The sequence below is a fragment of the Vigna umbellata genome, chromosome 1, assembly GCF_029865625.1.
Source record: "Vigna umbellata cultivar VRB3 chromosome 1, Vumbellata_1.0, whole genome shotgun sequence".
Classification (NCBI taxonomy): domain Eukaryota; kingdom Viridiplantae; phylum Streptophyta; class Magnoliopsida; order Fabales; family Fabaceae; genus Vigna; species Vigna umbellata.
Genome location: NC_142165.1, coordinates 73,851,827 through 73,866,921, shown reverse-complemented (window position 1 = coordinate 73,866,921; position 15,095 = coordinate 73,851,827). Strand labels below are relative to the sequence as shown.

General features: G+C 43.5%; 1 protein-coding gene across 1 annotated transcript; it reads left to right on the top strand.

The window, feature by feature from the left end:
- The first annotated feature begins 2,137 nt into the window (after positions 1–2,137).
- LOC148206267 (uncharacterized) lies at positions 2,138–4,129 on the top strand. The gene is made up of 2 exons (XM_088103454.1): positions 2,138–3,032; positions 3,111–4,129. The coding sequence occupies exons 1-2, from the start codon at positions 2,138–2,140 to the stop codon at positions 4,127–4,129; spliced, it is 1,914 nt and encodes a 637-aa protein (XP_087959580.1).
- Positions 4,130–15,095: the final 10,966 nt, after the last annotated feature.

The window sequence follows — 15,095 nt, the reverse complement described above, 5'->3', positions numbered from 1 at the left end:
ATAATAGTATTTTAAGGTAAAAAATCTAGATAATTTCATCGTGATTTGGTCATAATATTTTATGTCTAGAATAGTTCTTCTTGCACTTCTATGACTTCTTTCTACACTTTTAACCTTTTTATTAAAACTTTTAAAATGACAAATATAATCTTTAATTAAAACAGGTTTTACTAAAGTAATTTTTTTTTTATTTTTTCTTCTCTTTCTTTCACTTTAAAGGTGGATTGGCATAGTCGCTAGACCCAACAAAATTAATAAAAGTCTAGGCATAACTAATTGGTTGGAATAAGTGTTGGGTAATAAAATAAGGGATAATGATACTTTGACAACATTTTTTTGATAACATTTTAACACTATCTACATGTCATTCTGTGATTAGTCTATTTTGGTGTTTGTGATTATTATTATTGATTGTGGAATAATTTTGGACCAATCACATAATGACACGTAGATAATGTTAAAATGTTGTCAAAAAAATGTTGTCAAAGTATCATTATCTTAAAATAAGTGATAATTTATATAAGTGGTATGTGAATTTTCTTTTAGTAAGAGTTGTTAGTAGAAAAAATTATCGTGTGCATTACCTTATAAAGGTATTTGTGATGAATGTAGTAGAATAGTAGTTAAATACCTATAATTTGATAACATAATTAGAGTTGTCAATTTGACCCATGATCCATAGATCAATTCTAACTCATTTTTAAAACCGCTCTTTTTTAGGAAACCTTTCAAGTGGGGGCCAAAAAAAAACCCAACCCTTATAGCCCCTCTTTCAAGTGAGTTAGGGTTAGAGTTAAAGTGGGTTTACCCCATTACAAAAATTTAATTAATTTTTAGAAATAATATAATTTATATACATATAAAATTATATATTTTATTAGATAGATTAATATGTTGTAATTTTATAATATGTTTATAAATAGATTAAAAAATTTATTTATTTTTATTTTTATTAGTTAAATATAGTATTATTTTTATTATTTAAATATGTTTCAGTAGGGATGTGGAGACCAAGATACGAACCTAACAACCTTGCTCCCTTTCTCTCTGATGCTGGCTTCACTGTGTTGTATTTCTCTCTCTCTTTTCTGATCTTCGTAAGCAAAGTGAGCTGGGTACCTGCAAAGGCACTCCGACGCCCAAGTCAACAGGGGTGTTGTTCGAAATATGAAAATCTCAATCAAGTTTCTCTTAGGGGAAAAACGTACCTTTTTTCTGGTCTGCTTCGTATATTTAAATTAGCATAATAAACCGTTTACCTGGAAATCCGGTCAGTTACTGAAGTAGAAGTTGTAACCGTCGAATTGTGCGCTGACATTGAGTCAGTTATTTCCACGATATATGGTCGTGATTCGCGGCGTTATTCAGTCAAGGTGTGTAACTGCTTAACGGCTAGATCACGGTGTCGCATTCTGTATGTCGACCATCATTCGTGTGTCGATCATCATTCGTGTCGACCTAAGTGGACGACGTGTCGGACGTACGTCTCATGTCGCGACATCGCTTATGCGGCTGTCGAGCCTCAAATGGTCGAGAGCGCCACGTGGTCGTAATCTATTACGGTCGGTCATCAAGTGATCGACCAAGCTGTGTGGTCGAACGTCATTACAGTAACCTTCAGTGGTTGTTATTGGTTGACCGTTGGAGGGTTAGGTATCCTATAGTACATGCCCCCCAAGTCCGAGTAAATGGGTGACAAAGTTACGAAGGACTTTGAGTATTGTTTGAAGAATCGAGGGGAAGTGGAGTAGATGAGGAGTCGTGGAGAAAACGAGAAGACGTGGAGTAGACGAGGAGTCGTGGAGAAAACGAGGAGACGTGGATAAAACGTGGATGACAGCTGGGCATGGCGTTACGAAATTTAGGGTTTTCCCGCTCCTTTAAGGAAGTGAGGAGACGCGAATTAGTAGCCGTTAGATCAAAAAGAATCCTACGGCGCCTGACGATTAAACGGTTTTGGCTTCTTCAGCACGATTCAGAAGGGGTTTAGTGTCACTTTTGCGGAAGATCAAACATTGAGAGCGTGTATTGCTAGCGAGAGTGCGTCGTCTTCCGTCAGTCTCATTGCCTGCGTTACTACGAGAATCAACCAGGTAACCCTAAAATCTCTTTCGTCTTAGTGTACTTACTGTTGATCATGGAAGGGAGGGGGCAGGATACTGGGGGCGAAACGCCGGGGCCGTCATCTGCGGTGGAATGTGCCGCAATTACCACAGTACCGTATGGGGAGAGAGCCTTTGTATATGGAAACGTATGTGGTGAGGGTCCAGGGGGACGCATGATATCTCTGATTAGCGGAGATGAATACGCCTGGGCGGCGCGTGAGGTAAAGGAACTGAGGAGTCAATTTAGGAGTAGGGCTATCCTTATGGATTGGATTGAGAATAGTTGTGTGTTGAGGACCCTAGGGTATCAAACTTGTGTGAAACTGGTAGCGTGTCGGGAGGATGAGAGGGTTTGTCATGGGAGGGAGAATGCTGCTGATGAATTCTTTTACTGTTATGCTGCGTTATTCTACGATTTGTATGTAAGATTGCCGTTCACCACTTTCCAAATGGATGTTTTGCGAACCCTGAATGTTGCCCCTAGCCAACTGCATCCCAATAGTTGGGGATATGTACAGGCCTTCGGGGTGTTGTGTGGGGTGTTAGGAATTAGGCCTACTGTAGGCTTGTTTTTGTACTTCTTTAGATGTCGCCCGCTTGCGACGAAGGGGTGGGTGTCACTGATTTCAGAACCAGGTAACGCAATGTTAGAGCTTTACCTGCAATCGTATAGGGGTTTTAAGGAAAATTTTTTTAAGGTGTCGATAACCGATGCTGGTCGACGGTTCTTTTTTGATGGTGAGGGGAATCCCAGATTTCCCTTATATTGGACACAGGAGCCTCTGAAATTTACCTCGTGGCCGGAGGATAAGATGACGATTGAAGAGTTGGAGGCTTTGAGTGTGTTGACTTCGTTGCCACGCCCCTTCTCTTCACGTCAGATTATAGATTGCCTCGAGTTCGATGACGCGGGGGCGAGGGTGTTTGGTATGTGTCTTTTACCTACTACTTTTGTAAATTGTTATGTTGTTGCTGACCAGTGTGGATGGATGTTTGTGTTTGCAGAGATAATGGGGAGGAAAGGTAGTGGGCGCAATTGGTTTCAGACCATTGATGACGAGAGGGATGAAGGTAATCGGCCGGGGTCATCCGTTGAGCAACAACGCTCCCAGGTGCCACCAGCTGGTCCACCTCCAGTCGTAGTGGCGTCGGTTGGGGAGACAACACAAGCTGAAGTGCCCCTTGTGCGCAAAAGGAAAGCCAAGACAGTCGACCCCAACCGCGAGGCGTCAAAGAAAAGTAAGGAGGTGGTTGAAGACACTGAACGTCCCCTTCCACTGGGTATATGGGATCGCGCCTTCATGCCGGGTCATAGAGTGGACCTCAACCTGGATGCTTCAGAGAAGAAGGTGATCGAGAATATGAGTGAGCAACAAATTGCTGACAGCTTGTTGGAGATGAATACACGAGCACAAGCGCTGGCTTGGCATCTGGCGTATGCTTCGGATAGGGGTCAGATGCGGTCTGAGTTAGAAAAGGTGCGTGCCCAACTGAAAGAGCTTGCCCAGGTCCATGCTGGCTGTGAGGCCAGGCAGAAGCGTGCTGAAGAACAGTTGAAGGAGGGTGAGGCACGGTGGAATAAGACTAGGGAGGCTGGGGTGGTCCTCCAACAAGAACGCGATCAGATGGCGAGGGATCTGGATCAAGCGAAGAACTCGATGCTGATAGTGGCCCGAGAGAGAAATGCGCTGAAGGTAGAAATCTTTGAGCACAAGGAGTTGATCGAGGAGCTGAAGGATGCGGTCATGGATGAACATAAGAAGGGCTTCAGGAAGGCTTTGAGGCAAGTTGGGCACTTGTTTCAGATATCGACCAAGGGAGCTGAATTTGACGTCCGTAAGGATGTGCATGAAGGTCACCTGAAGCCCTTGAAAGAAATTCCGGAAGACGCTGTCCTCGAGGGGGAAGAGGACGAAGAGGTGGTCGCCAACAGCGAGCCCGAAAGAGCAACGGAGGGGAATGAGCCCGCCAAGGAGAGTGCTGAAGCTGTTGAAGGCGATACATCTAAAATTGTAATAGATTAGGATGTAGTAAGGATTTGTACATACATACTTGGATATTTTGTTGATGACTATGATCTTGAATTTTGATAATATATGAATGCTTGACGTTGAGATAGAAGGCGTTTTGCATGTTTGGCGATATTGCAGTTTGTTTTTTAACTCAGGTGATTCTGCCACTTATTTGTAGTGATCGTTAAGTGTGAGTGTCGAGTACACTGGTAACGTGTCGTGGGACAGTCGAGTGCGATAGTCGAGTGAGGAAAATATGGGGTGTTCGAGGGTGAACATCTACCCGAGGGAGTGTATCCCAAGCATATTGGGTGTTCAAGGGTGAACATCGACCAGTGGGAGTGTATCCCGAACGGACTGGGTGTTCAAGGGTGAACATCTACCAGTGAGTGTGCTCTTAAGCCCTTTGTGTGTAGAAGGGTCCGGTACGACAAGCCTGGGACTCGACATTAGCACAGTGATAAATGAATCTAAACAATAACATGATGAAATGTAATCTTTATTCGATAACTGAATTTGATAGTGTTGTAAATAGAATGAACAAGACATTAACTAAAGTAATGTTTGAGGTGGGTGGCGTTCCAGGTATTGGGGACTGGTCGTCCATCAAGAAGCTGGAGGCGATATGCGCCGTTCAACATGTTCTCTGCGACCCGAAAGGGTCCTTCCCAGTTAGCTGCAAGCTTGCCATGGGCTCGATTCTTCCGAGCCTCTCCCCGCTTTCGCCACACCAAATCGCCACTTTTGAAGGCTCTGGGCCTGACCTTGGTATTGTATCGTCGAGAGAGCATGCGCTTCCGGGCCTCAGCGCGGATGGTGGCAACCTCTCGACGTTCAGGAAGGACGTCGAGATTCGTCCGTAACTGCTCTTCATTGAGCGACATATCAGTGATTTGGCGTCTCAATGTGGGCTCGCCTACCTCGACTGGGAGCATGGCATCAGTGCCGTAGGTTAAGTTGAAGGGCGTGTCCCCGGTAGATCCATGGGGAGTGCATCTGTATGCCCAAAGGACTTCTGGTAGCTCCTCCACCCATAAACTCTTGGCGTCACCGAGTCGCTTTTTTAGCTCTGTCAGAACTGCCTTGTTTGCGGCCTCGGCTTGGCCGTTTGTTTGAGGATGCTCGACTGATGAGGTGACATGCTTAATGCCTAAATGGCTAAGGAAATCCTCCAACTTGCGTTCGATGAATTGGCGACCATTGTCGGTGATGATCTTCTGAGGGAGACCGAACCGACAGATGAGACGCCAAATGAATTTCTGTACTCGTTGGGCGCTGATGACAGATAGCGGCTCAACTTCTATCCATTTTGTGAAATAATCGACCGCCACTAAGAGGAACTTGTTTTGCGCTTTGGCGATCGGCAGAGGCCCCACTATGTCGAGACCCCATTGGGCGAATGGCCAAGGAGAAACAATATTATGCAAATCTTCGGGAGGTGCACGTATGTCGTGACCATGTGCTTGACAGGAGAAACACTTCTTGACGAAAGCCTCACAATCATGGTCGAGCGTAGGCCAGTAGTACCCTGCACGGAGTACGCGTGCTCTCAGGGTGCGTTTGCCAGAGTGGAAGCCACATATGCCGGTGTGCAATTCACGCAGTACATAGTCCGCCTCCTCTTCGGAGATGCATTTCAGCAGAGGAGTGCTGTGGCCGCGACGATATAGGTCGTCACCTATACACAAAAAACGCGCAATGCGTTTGGAATCAGCCACGGTGATGTTATCTCCTTTCTCCTGCCGCTCCATGAGATGTTTGATATTCTGTCGCCAGTCTGTCATAGGTGGTGACACATTGGTGGCGAAAGCTTCCACCACAGGACGGTCGAGTGTCATCCGAATGACTGAGGATAACTGTGCTCGCTCTTTACAATGAGTTAATTTAGACAAAAGGTCTGCTCTTGCGTTTTGCTCCCGGGGTATATGGAGGATATTAATTTCGGCAAAATCTCGGAGTAAGGTCTGAACCGTGTGGAAGTAACGTAACAGCTGATTGTCCTTGACTTGATAGACTCCATTCACATGGCTGACGACCAACTTCGAGTCCATTCGACACTCTAAATGCTCGACCGAGAACTCTCTGGCCAGGGATAATCCGGCGATCAGGGCTTCGTACTCGGCCTGGTTGTTGCTAACTGGAAAGTTGAATATGATGGCTTGTTCTATAACTGAACCATCAGGCCCTTCTAGGACGATGCCGGCACCTCCCCCCTTTTTGTCGGAAGAGCCGTCGACGCTGAGTAGCCACGTTGGCGTTGAGTCTTCTTGGGCAGGTATGAGCTCAGATGCGAAATCTGCCAAATGTTGGCCCTTGATGGACCCACGTGGCTCGTAACGGAGTCCGAACTCAGATAGTTCGACTGACCAGGCGACCATTCTTCCTGCCAAGTCTGGTTTGCGGAGGATTTTGGCTATGGGGTGATCTGTGCGGACTACCACCTGATGGCTCTGGAAGTACGGGCGAAGTCGTCTAGAGGCGGTGAGAAGGGCCAATGCGAACTTCTCAATTCGAGAATATCGCTCCTCTGCCCCTTGCAATGTACGACTGGTAAAATATATTAACTTGAGGGAGGGTGCTTCCTGTACCAAGGCTGCACTAACGGCATGCTGGGAAGCTGAGATATACAGCTGCAAGTCGGATCCCTCGTCCGGCCGAGCCATAACGGGAGGACTGGTTAAGATGTGTTTGACGGTGTTGAATGCAGTCTCACAATCATCGTCCCAGTGTTGCGGGGAACCCTTTTTCAAATTCCTAAGGATGGGTTTGATGTGTTCCGCCAGCTTTGGAATAAATCGGGATAGGGTGGTGAGGCGACCCACTAGACGTTGTACCTCCCTCAGGGTCTTTGGAGAAGACATGTCTAGTACCGCCCTGCATTTGTCGGGGTTGGCTTCGATGCCTCGACGTGTTAGCATGAATCCTAAGAATTTTCCGGCGGGGACGCCGAAAGTACATTTGGAAGGATTGAGGCGCATGTTGTACCGTCGGATTTGGTCGAAGACCTCCTTCAAATCCTGCAGGTGCTGTTCCACAGAATTGCTGCGAATGACCATGTCGTCGACATACACGTCCATACAACGTCCTATCTGATGATGGAAGACTTTATCCATGAGGCGTTGATAAGTGGCCCCGGCATTTTTCAATCCAAACGGCATTACTTCGTAGCAGTAATTGGCGCGTTCGGTGATGAAGGCTGTTTTGCTTTGATCGGGGTGATACATAGGGATCTGGTTGTACCCCGAGTATGCGTCTAGAAAACTTAATACGACATGACCCGAAGCTCCATCTACGAGGCGATCGATGCTGGGCAGGGGATACGAGTCTTTAGGGCATGCCTTGTTGAGGTCAGTGAAATCGACACACATCCGCCATTGACCGTTCGACTTCTTGACCATAACTACGTTTGACAGCCACGTAGTGTACGTTAACTCCCTGATGAATCGGGCGTTCATCAACTTGTCGACTTCAACCTGGATGGCTTGACGCTTTTCCTCTCCGAACCTTCGCTTCTTCTGAGCGACTGGTCGTGCCTCCCGGAAGATAGACAACCTGTGAGCCATAACCCCTGGATGGATTCCTGGCATGTCAGCGGCTGTCCATGCGAACAAGTCTGCATTGGTTCGCAGTATATGACCTAGGGCGTGTTCCTCGCCCAAGGGAAGGTCTCCGCCAATGCTGGTGGTTTTAGACACGTCATTCGTCAGGGATAGGAGTTTGACTTCGCCTTGCGGATGAAGACGTTCGTCTACATTGGTCCGGGGGTCTAAGTCAACTGCTGCTGCCTCGATTCCTCTTGCCCTTTTGGATGGAACAAAAGGGGTGACTTTTAGCCCGGCGACATAACATTGTCGGGCTGTTTGCTGATCGGCTTTGACGGTACAAATAGTACCATGATCTGTCGGGAACTTCATGGCGAGGTGGGGAGTTGATACTATTGCCCCGAACGCATTCAGGCAAGGTCGTCCTAGCAGAGCATTGTACGACGTGTTTGCCTCGACCAAAAGAAATCGGACCCGAAGCTCAGGAGCTTCTCGACTTGTTCCGAGTCGAGTCCGTAGGTCAAGGTATCCCCGGGTGTCTACTCTTTCCCCTGAGAATCCGACAATCTGCTCGTTAAACGGGGCGATGAGATCCTCGGATAGGTCCATTTTCTGAAAGGTGGACCAGTACAAGATATTGACTGAACTTCCTTGATCGACGAGGACTTTGCTGACATCATAACGAGCTATGTTAGCCGTGATGACCATAGGATCGTCATGGTCGGGGTCGGGTGCATGGAAGTCAGCGTTTGTGAACGTAATGGCGGGGATCGACCGAGCCTGCCGCTCGACCATATGGACCGACTTCAGTTGTCTCAAATGTCGCTTCCTCGCCGAAGCCGACACGCCTCCCCCAGCGAAACCACCAGAAATGGTGTCGATGCGGCCTCGGACTGAGCGTTCTCTCTCTATGCGTCGAGGCGGACTGCGCGACCGCCTGCGGTGTCGATCATCCCTGGGGGGTGATCGCTGGGGACTGCGCCTAGGAGGGTCTCTTCGGCGAGGAGTTGTTGCTCTAGTGGAAACTCTCTCCTTGACATAGTTCTGGAGATAACCTGCCCGAATGAGTCGTTCTAACTCATCTTTTACCATGTTGCACTCTTCCGTGTCGTGCCCATGGTTCATGTGGAACCGGCAGGTTTTGCTGTTATCCGCATTCTTGGGAGTGACTTTTCGCCGCACGGTGAGAAGTTCGGCGTGTAAGGCCTCTTCCAGTACCCTCGCCCTTGGTGCGTTGAGGGCCGTGTAACGATCATATTTAGATGTCCACCCCGACTCCTTCCGAGGTACTCGGTCTGGCCTGTAGTCGTTGGGGGGTCGTTTCGCTGGTTTTCTTGTCTCCTGATTGGGGGCATCTTGGTGGTGCTTCTTTCTGGCGTTACGGTGGTCTTCAATGCGGATGAATTTTGCCACAGTAGATTGTAATTCTTCCATGGATGCTGGAGGGTCAGCATATAATTGTTCCGAAAATTGCCCCGGCTTTAAGCAGGACGACAGATTGCTAATGATGAAAGTAGGAGTTATGTCCGGCACTCGCCGGGCTGTCTCGATGTACCGCTGCATGAAAGCTTTCAAGGTCTCATCCTTTTCCTGTCTGGTATGGACAAGCTCAGTAGCAGTCATCGCCGGTTTTTTATTTGCCGCGTACTGTTTCCGGAATAAAGATTCGACGGTTGCGAAGCAATCTATGGAATATCGGGGAAGTTTATGGAACCATTCCAGAGCTTCCCCCTTGAGGGATAAGGAGAAAGCTCTGCATATCACCGGATCGCTATCGGTATAGAATGCCATGGCATCTATAAAATTGCGTAGATGGTCATCAGGATCTTCAGAGCCATTGTAGCGTTCCAGAGTTGGAGGAGGCTTGTCCGGCATGTTTGCTTGCATGATGGCTTCTGTGAATGGAAGCAGGTTAGTGAGGCGCATAGGAGTAGGCCCCCTCCTTCCTCCACCGGCCCGTTGGGAGGCTTCCCCATGATGGCTGGCATCATTATCTTCCTGTCTGTTGGAAGCAGATAACTCTGGCGTTGGGATCTGTGCTCGCAGTGCCGCCATCTCCTCTGCGTGTTTACGCTGAATCTCCTGCATGGTTTGTGCCTGTGCCTCAAGTTGCGCTTGCAATTGCCTGATCAAATCGTGCGTATCGGAATTTTCCATTGTTCCGGTGGTCGTTGTTGGGATAGTAATCTCGGGCCCCACGGTGGGCGCCAAAATGTTTCAGTAGGGATGTGGAGACCAAGATACGAACCTAACAACCTTGCTCCCTTTCTCTCTGATGCTGGCTTCACTGTGTTGTATTTCTCTCTCTCTTTTCTGATCTTCGTAAGCAAAGTGAGCTGGGTACCTGCAAAGGCACTCCGACGCTCAAGTCAACAGGGGTGTTGTTCGAAATATGAAAATCTCAATCAAGTTTCTCTTAGGGGAAAAACGTACCTTTTTTCTGGTCTGCTTCGTATATTTAAATTAGCATAATAAACCGTTTACCTGGAAATCCGGTCAGTTACTGAAGTAGAAGTTGTAACCGTCGAATTGTGCGCTGACATTGAGTCAGTTATTTCCACGATATATGGTCGTGATTCGCGGCGTTATTCAGTCAAGGTGTGTAACTGCTTAACGGCTAGATCACGGTGTCGCATTCTGTATGTCGACCATCATTCGTGTGTCGATCATCATTCGTGTCGACCTAAGTGGACGACGTGTCGGACGTACGTCTCATGTCGCGACATCGCTTATGCGGCTGTCGAGCCTCAAATGGTCGAGAGCGCCACGTGGTCGTAATCTATTACGGTCGGTCATCAAGTGATCGACCAAGCTGAATGGTCGAACGTCATTACAGTAACCTTTAGTGGTTGTTATTGGTTGACCGTTGGAGGGTTAGGTATCCTATAGTACAAAATATAATATTATTTTTATTAGTTAAATATAGTATTTATTTTATCATGTCAATTGATTCTATTTCAAATTTTAATCTCATTTGTTTTTTCATTTATGTATTCTCTTTTTCTATGTTTTTCTCATTTTTTTACTACTATTTTCGTGAGATATATGAATAGTAATAATAAAATGTGAAAAAAAAGTTACCAAAACATCTTTCAAACATTTTACATGACGAATTTTTAATCACTTTGAACGAATAGACCATATTCACCCAAAGATAACGAAAAAATTGGTTGAAAATATTTTTGTTAAAGGTTCAATTATAAATTCCCCTCTTACAGTTGCAAATTTATTTTCTCTATAATTGTATACTAACTTTTTTCTTTATATATTATTATTTTTTATTTTAGTTCATATACATATTTTTAATTCCTACAATAAGGATTAAAATGTGATAAAAATTATTAGCAAAAATAACAAATATTTTAAAAGTAGAATGTAAGAACCTAGAAAATAGAGTATTAGAGTAGATATGTGTATTAAAAATAATGAGACCGAGTATTTTATTTTAAAATAATGTTTTAATATAAATAGAATTTTCTAAAGCTCGGTTCATTATCTTAATCACCTCTATCTCTTTAGAACACTATCCTCCTTGAGTTCTTTCACTTCTCTCTACTCTTTCTCACTCCTTGATCCACTGTTTGATGATCAGGAGGTACCTAGGGAATCATGACATCAAAGTCTACATATATGCCCGATGAATTTCTCGATTTGAGCAAGTAAGTTTCGTTCCTCTTCTCTAGGTTTTCCCTAATTCTGTGATCACACAGAATTTCTGCTCTTGCATGTGTTTGGAGTTTCCTTCTCTTGATTCTTAGTTCCATTTAAGTTCTAAAAGTAGTGTCCTATCACCAATTGGTGATTTGTAGGTGTTTCTAGAAATTTGCTTGTGGTGCAAGGCAAGGACGAAGTAATTCTTAAGCAGTGCAAGTTTGATTGAGGTAAAGGAAGTTAGAGTTTCAATTTTATTTAGTAATTTGATATGTATGTGTGTAAATTCTTGGTTATCTTGTGGTTTGAACCAAATTTAGGCTTTAGAGAAATCATATCATATGTGATTGGTCTGTGTTGGAATGTGTTGTTGATGAACTATGAAAAATGAGCTGAATTGGGTGATGATTGATATGTTAGGGGCTGTATTGAATGTTTGAAATGGTGATAGGGTTGGTTAGTTGGGAAGAAAGTCATATTGCCAAGGTTTAATGTTAATTTGGATGAAGTGAAGTAGTGAAAATGTGAAATAGGGGTTAGATGACCAATTGGTCTGTTAGAATAGTATGGGCAAGTCATTTGAGACTTGTTAGAGTCCCTAAGTTGCTTAAAATAGTGCCAAAAGTAGTATAATGTGATCTAGATCCATAATTTGTTGAATTGTGTGTTTTAGAGTGGGAAATTGTTAGAAATCACTTTAGAATGATGGTAGTAATGTTTTGAAACACTTGTTCAAGTCAAATCAAATGTATAATACAATTTGGTGTCAGTTGTTTAATTCTGCAGATTTGGTATTGCAGATTATGCAGACTCGCTGAGCGAGTAGAGTTGCTCACTGAGTGGTTGTGGGGGTTGGCTCTCTGTTTGATGATTCACACAACGAGAAGATGTGCTTAGCGAGTGGTTTGGGTCTGGAAGCACTGTCAATCTTATTTGATCAACGAATGGGTGCGCTCAACGAGTGAGTTGGAGGTCTGAGCCATTGTCTGGACTTTCGCACAGCGAGTTGGGTCGCTGAGGGAGAGGTTGAGGTTTGGTACCACTAGGAATTTTATTTGCACAAGGAGCTAAGTCGTAGAGCGAGTGAATTGGAGGTTGGGGTCACTGTTAGTGGATTCGCACAGCGAGCTACACACTATGTGAGTAAAGTCTGTGGTTGCTCAGCGATTGCGTGCGCTGAGCGATTGATCTAGGTTATCATGCATTCTTCTCTTCTTTGTTCTTTATTGGTTGAAGTAATGAAATTGATTTATTTGTGGATATTGTATGATTATGTATGAGTATGAAAGTAAGGTTTATAGTTTCAAATTGTGTGGAAGAGAATTCCAAGCAGGAACTTCTCAGTGGTGATTGTTAAGTTTGTAAGTATGAATATGGGAAACTCAGTCTTGGAGTTCATCCTAACATTCTAATGGTCACCTATTTTCAAGTAGAGAGGGGTGAGACATGTCGTAAGAATAGCAGGAGGTCCCAGCCTCGGGGCTTTTCCTTGGCCTAAGGTGAGTGATAACGGGCTAACCTTGTGTGGTAGCTTGGGTGTGCCAATTTTTTCACCACAACAAGTGCAAGAACTCTCATAGCTACATATTCATACTAATCGGGATTCTCAAGTCAAGTGTTGGTTAAATGCAAAGTTACTTTGGTTTGATATGACTATGTTGATCTACGTGAAATTGTAATTATATATTACTACTTGTTTTTCTTCTAGCTTACCCTTCTACATGTGTCTGTGTTGTATGTTTTCTTGATTTTCTTTCTTTACGATGATCATCCTGTGGGTGTGAGCAAAGGAAGATGAGGTGTCTCTGGAGCAGGCTCTTGATGGAGGTGATGCTGTAGAGTAGATATCTCCTAAACAGTAATTGTAATTAGTTTTGTGTAGGATGTTTGTATATAAAGTTTAAATTTTATGATTGTTTTAGGATAACGGTAAGACTCTACTTTATAGAATGATCCGTAACTGTTTTATCATATCTTTATTGCGATGACTCTTTTATATAATAATATGCTATATTTTGAGATTTTACATAAATACTAACAAAAATCATTTTTAATCGTAGATATGAATTACCAATTTAATATTTCATAGATAAGCTTTATGGATAGCGATTGCCTCTATTTCTAAAAGAGCCTTCTCTTTTTCGGAATCTTTACACAATTTTCTTAAAATTGCTTTCCAAGCATGTTCCCGAAATTTTGAAATCTAAGGGTTTCTGAAATACAACTATCACATTCTTATAGTTAATATTTTAAAAAAATATTAATCATTTTTTATTTTTATGTAAAAAAGAAATAAAATTATTTAGTTTCTGTACGTTAGTTTTCAAATCGGACTAATAAAACTTATGTAGTTAAAGTTTTTTAACGCAACCCAGTCTCGAAATTAACTTTAACTCATTTTATTAATAAACTAAACTCTAAAAAGGTTTAATATGTTATAATTTTAAAATATAATGATAATTTAATATGTTGTAATTTAATTTATGTAATAGTTTAATATGTTATAATTTTTTATATTTAAAATGAATAATTTTTCTAAAAAAAAAATCATGGGTTGGTTTTGACCCATGGGGTTTTTGTAGATATTTTAAGCTTGTGCTCTTTTTCTATAAGGGACTTTTAGGTTTTGTGGGTTTTTCTGGTCCCAACCCACGTGGGTCATGACCAAACCATGTAAGGGGGGCCAAATTGACGGATGTTAACTCATTGGTTAGTGTACCAAATCATATAAAGTAATATAAAATGGTAAGACCAAGTATCGATTTCCAAGAGAGTCGTGTTACTAAACAATCGTGTAATACCTTAACTAATTAAGACTAAAAAACAATTTCAATGATTAAAAGTAAAATGCAATAAAAGTAAACATAAACTTGAATGTAAAATCTTGATCTTTTGCAACTAAAAGCAAGAATGAATGAATGATATTGATGATATGAGATGATGTTGTTGTTGGGGTTAGATTTTACCTACATCACTTTCATGCATATTAGACTCATCTTCTTCATTGGAATCTTAATGTCACTTACGAAATTACTTAGAACCCGATCCCTCGACGTAAAAAGCCTAGCCTTAATTATTAGACCTCAATACCTTGAATCCCTAATAACCAATTTCGCATTAAGAAAAGAAGCTTAAGACAACTAAACGTCCTATCCCTATCCCTAGGCAATATTCCCTTTGGGTGAAATCCTCCAGATCATGATTTATAAAATATTTCCCAATACTCAAACAAATCAAACATCAAGTCATGAATGGCAAAAACAAGACAAGCATAACGAATAGGAGAAAAACACTAACATTCATTGAAAGAAGCATAAATTATTTAAAACATGTTCAAATACATGAAAGTTTAGAGGTTACATCCTCCCCAACAACAAATGAATTTAGCTCTCCATTGTCATGGAGAACCTTGACTTATAATGGAAGAATGAAATTGAGCTGGAAACCCTAGAAAGAGAAAAGGAAAGCTCCCGCATGCCCAATCTTCCTCCAAAGGGTTGAAAATAGTGTTTCTGTGCTTCAGTGCCCCAAATGGGGGCAAGCAGGCGCAACTGCGAGAAGACTGACGCTGAGGGCCCTGGTTGAGGGCAACTAGGCATTCTACGATGCAACAGACTAGCGCTCAGTACCCCCAGGAGGGCAAGCAGGCGATGATGCGCGAACCTCAGCGCTGAGGGCCCCTAAAGAGGGCAACTAGGCGTCCATGCGAACCTACCTGCGCTGAGGGCCCCCAAAAAAGGGCAACCAGGCGCCCTGTCCCTTCTTTAGCTTTCTTCTTTGGTGCT

What these genes read in the sequence shown, in the direction of transcription:
- LOC148206267 (XM_088103454.1), top strand. Translation starts at nt 2,138, where the DNA reads ATGGAAGGGAGGGGGCAGGATACTGGGGGCGAAACGCCGGGGCCGTCA. An exon ending in CGCGGGGGCGAGGGTGTTTG is followed by an intron (nt 3,033 to 3,110) that starts GTATGTGTCTTT and finishes TTGTGTTTGCAG; the next exon opens with AGATAATGGGGAGGAAAGGT.